Source organism: Grampus griseus, assembly GCF_964374135.1.
Source record: "Grampus griseus genome assembly, chromosome: 5".
Taxonomy (NCBI): Eukaryota; Metazoa; Chordata; class Mammalia; order Artiodactyla; family Delphinidae; genus Grampus; species Grampus griseus.
The window spans coordinates 73,587,809-73,590,882 of record NC_138998.1 but is presented as its reverse complement, the minus strand read 5'-3'; the positions used below and the strand labels follow the sequence as shown (position 1 = coordinate 73,590,882).

Genomic DNA, 3,074 nt, shown 5'->3' with positions numbered 1-3,074 from the left:
GGAAATAACTGATTGCACCTTGTGATACATGGTGGCCGATCAAAAAGGGTCCAGAGAAAATCTCAGAGGTTATTAGGAAACGTGGACTCACTGAAATCACTGGATGCTTTCTTGTTCATTGTTTCTTTTTCCCTCTAAGTGACGTGATGTGGGCCACCACCAGAAAAGCAGCACAGGTCCTGCCTGAATCCTAAGCCATGTTGGTAGCTTCTAGAAGTTTTCAACAGGTAATCAATTTCCTCTTTTCTCATCTCACCTTCCTAACATCCTACCTGAGATCTTGCCTTAGCTCAGGTGAAGTGCAGACACTCCTTGGGTGGTGTCTGTGCACAGTGCGGGGGAGGGGGTGGTGGTCCCAGGGGAGATCCTCTTAGGTAAGAGAAGTTTTGGACAACCCCAGCTCCTGCCTACCTGCTCTCTGGGACTCTCAGGTGCATTCCCCCAGAGCCTCACGCACCTGAAACCTCCATTGCTCTCACCTCCCCTAATGAATCTTTGTAACTGGGAAGGTTGCAAAGCCAAGATTAGCAGTTACCTGCCACACCTGTGAGGAAGTGTGGCTCACATATGGCGTTGCGGGGGAGAGGGGTGTCTGTGACCAGCAAGGGAGATCAGCCCCAACTCTTACCTGCTGAGTCCCTAAGCCAACTGCCTCCACTGTCTCTCTCCCTGTGACACCTAGCTGTGATGTGTGGGATTCTCAGCCACGAGAGAAGGAGGGAGACTCCTGTACCAGCCTCATCCAGCCAGGTCCCCCACAAGTCAGCATCACTCCCACCCCTCCACTAACAAGATCAGGCCCTACAGCTAAGAAAGCCTGACTTCCAGCCAGAGAAACTGCTTTTAGTTCCTGAGATGGCCTCAATCCCCTGCACTCCACTTCCCATTTAGAAGATGCACAAATTTCTGCACAGTATTCTTTGGTTACTCTTGTAGTGTGAGAAAGCCAGGAAATATTGTCTTTTATGTTTTTGATTCCTTCCTGTGGAACTTAAAATGATGGACGTTGTAAGTCACCTAGAGTCGCAGTCATGGTGACTGTGTCTCTCGTAGGTCTGGAAGCTTCCTTCCCCTCTCTCTTCCCTTACAGTTCCTCAGTGTCTCAATCTTGTGCCAGTGAGGGAGAAGTTCACGAGGACAAGGCATTTGCAATGACGGGATTACTACTGAATGTGGAATTGAGTTTTTACTGGAGGATCTGATGGGGTTTTTTTAAAGCTTTTTTCTTATTTAATTAGAGGAAGCATCCCTAGGTGCAACGAAGCAAGCTAATTCCTATCCTGGAAAGTTTGTGTGATATGAGAGGCTTAAATGAAGTATCCATTAGAAAGATGAAACCTTCTCAGCCTCCACCTAAACTCCAAGACAACACCTACTGTTTCAAGCGACCTGGCTTCTCCGGACAACCCGCGAGAACGTACGCCTTGTGTCACTCACAGGAAGGCAGTGGCTTACGCCACCGCATTGCTGGCTTTGTTCAAAGCACTCTCCACTTATTTTTACTTTCATTTTGTCACATCATCACCAGGAGGCTGGGAAGAGCAGGGATCATTACTTCCATTTCACAGACGGACAGACTGAGATCAAAAGAGGTGACATCCCCAAGGTCACAATGGTATTACGGTTGGAATTCCACTCAGTCCTTAGCATTTCTTACAGACCCAAAGAAGGAACTGAATAAAAACGTCCGGAGGAGAGAGGGCAGGTCCCTCTGAGTCGACAGGCGGGGGCTGCGCATGGAGCCCCAGCTCACGGGGAAAGGAAAGGGGAGGAAAGGCTCGGGGACAGCCCTGTGGCAGCGTCTGCCTTGCTGGGCTTCACCTTGGAGCCCCATCTCCACACAGTTCCTGGAGTCTCTCTGCTTTAGAGAGAGCCAGCAGAGTGTTTGGTTTCCAACTACATCCTTTGTCCTTTACAAATATCCTCAGGGCTAGAACCCTTTAAAAATATCAGTTATTTAAATTTGAAAGTCAGGCTCTGTACCAGAAGAGGCCTATTTCTGTATCTATAGAAGAATGGGATTGGGGAATGGACCCGTCGGACGTTATCACCTCCGAAGTGGGAGAGGTGCTTTCTGAAGGTGTGGATTTTTTAAAAATTTATTTCTTTTAAGGTAGGTGTATACGGGGTCCGGGGTACACCATGCGAGATAAGTTTTCTTCCAAGGGGATGGGGGGGAGAACAGGATGGTCACACCCCCAAGTCCAGCCACCCGCGAAAGCGGCTAGAAAACCACTCTCCCAGCTCGCTGCCCTCCCGCCCGGCCCCCCCGCGCTGGGTCCCAGCGCGCCCCGGGGAAGCGGAGCCCCCTCCGGGGTCGAGCGGCGCCGGGGCCTAGGGCGGGGGATGCGGCCCCGGACGCGCCCACGCCCCCAGCCCGAGGCTCGCGCGGCGCCAGTCCCCGGCTCTCACTCACCCGCGCTCCTGCCTCCGGGGGCCCGGCCCGAGGGTCCCAGCCGCATCGCGGCGCCCGGCGCAGTGGTCGTCTGGCGGTGGCCGGGGGGCGCGGGCCCGTGGCGCTCCGAGGGCGGCGGCAGCTCGCGCTCGGGGCCGGGCTCGGGCGACCCCGCCGGCCCCGCGCCTCCCGGAGAGGGCGGCTGGCCCCGCGTCCCGGGGGCGGCCGGCGGCAGCAGCAGCAGCAGCAGCGGCAGCAGCAGCAGCAGGAGCGGAGGCGGCGGCGAGGCCATGGTGGCGGCGCCCGCCCGCGCTCACATGCCCGGCGCGCGGGGCGGGCGCGGGGCGGGCGCGGGTGCGAGGGAAGCGAGCGGCGGGTGCTGCCCGGGGCCGGGGAAGTGAGCGAAGTGAGGCTGAGAGCGCGGTCCCCGCCTCAAAAGTTGTGGGGAGCCGCAGGAGGGAGGCCGGGGGCCGGGCGGGCGCGGCGGAGGCGGCCCCGGCGCCGCTACATGCTGATTAGCCCGGGCGGGTCGCGGGGCGGGCGGCTCCTCCTCGGGTTGACATCACCGGCCGAGCGCGGCCGGGCCGGGGGCGGGGAGAGGGCAGGAAGGGGGCGGGGGCCGGGCCCGCGAGCGCCGGCCTGGGACCGCGGGGGGAGGTCCTTGGAGCCGGCAACCTCG

The 3,074-nt window shown here is 58.1% G+C and overlaps 1 protein-coding gene across 3 annotated transcripts in view; it reads right to left on the bottom strand.

The window, feature by feature from the left end:
• Nucleotides 1–2,687, bottom strand: part of HEG1 (heart development protein with EGF like domains 1) — a gene marked incomplete at its 5' end in the record, with an annotated part of 79,959 nt that extends 77,272 nt beyond the window's left edge. For all 3 annotated transcript variants that reach the window (XM_082654738.1, XM_082654739.1, XM_082654740.1), the window contains one exon: nucleotides 2,417–2,687. In XM_082654738.1, the coding sequence (XP_082510864.1) occupies nucleotides 2,417–2,687 (271 nt within the window). The remainder of the gene's footprint in view (nucleotides 1–2,416) is intronic.
• Nucleotides 2,688–3,074: the final 387 nt, after the last annotated feature.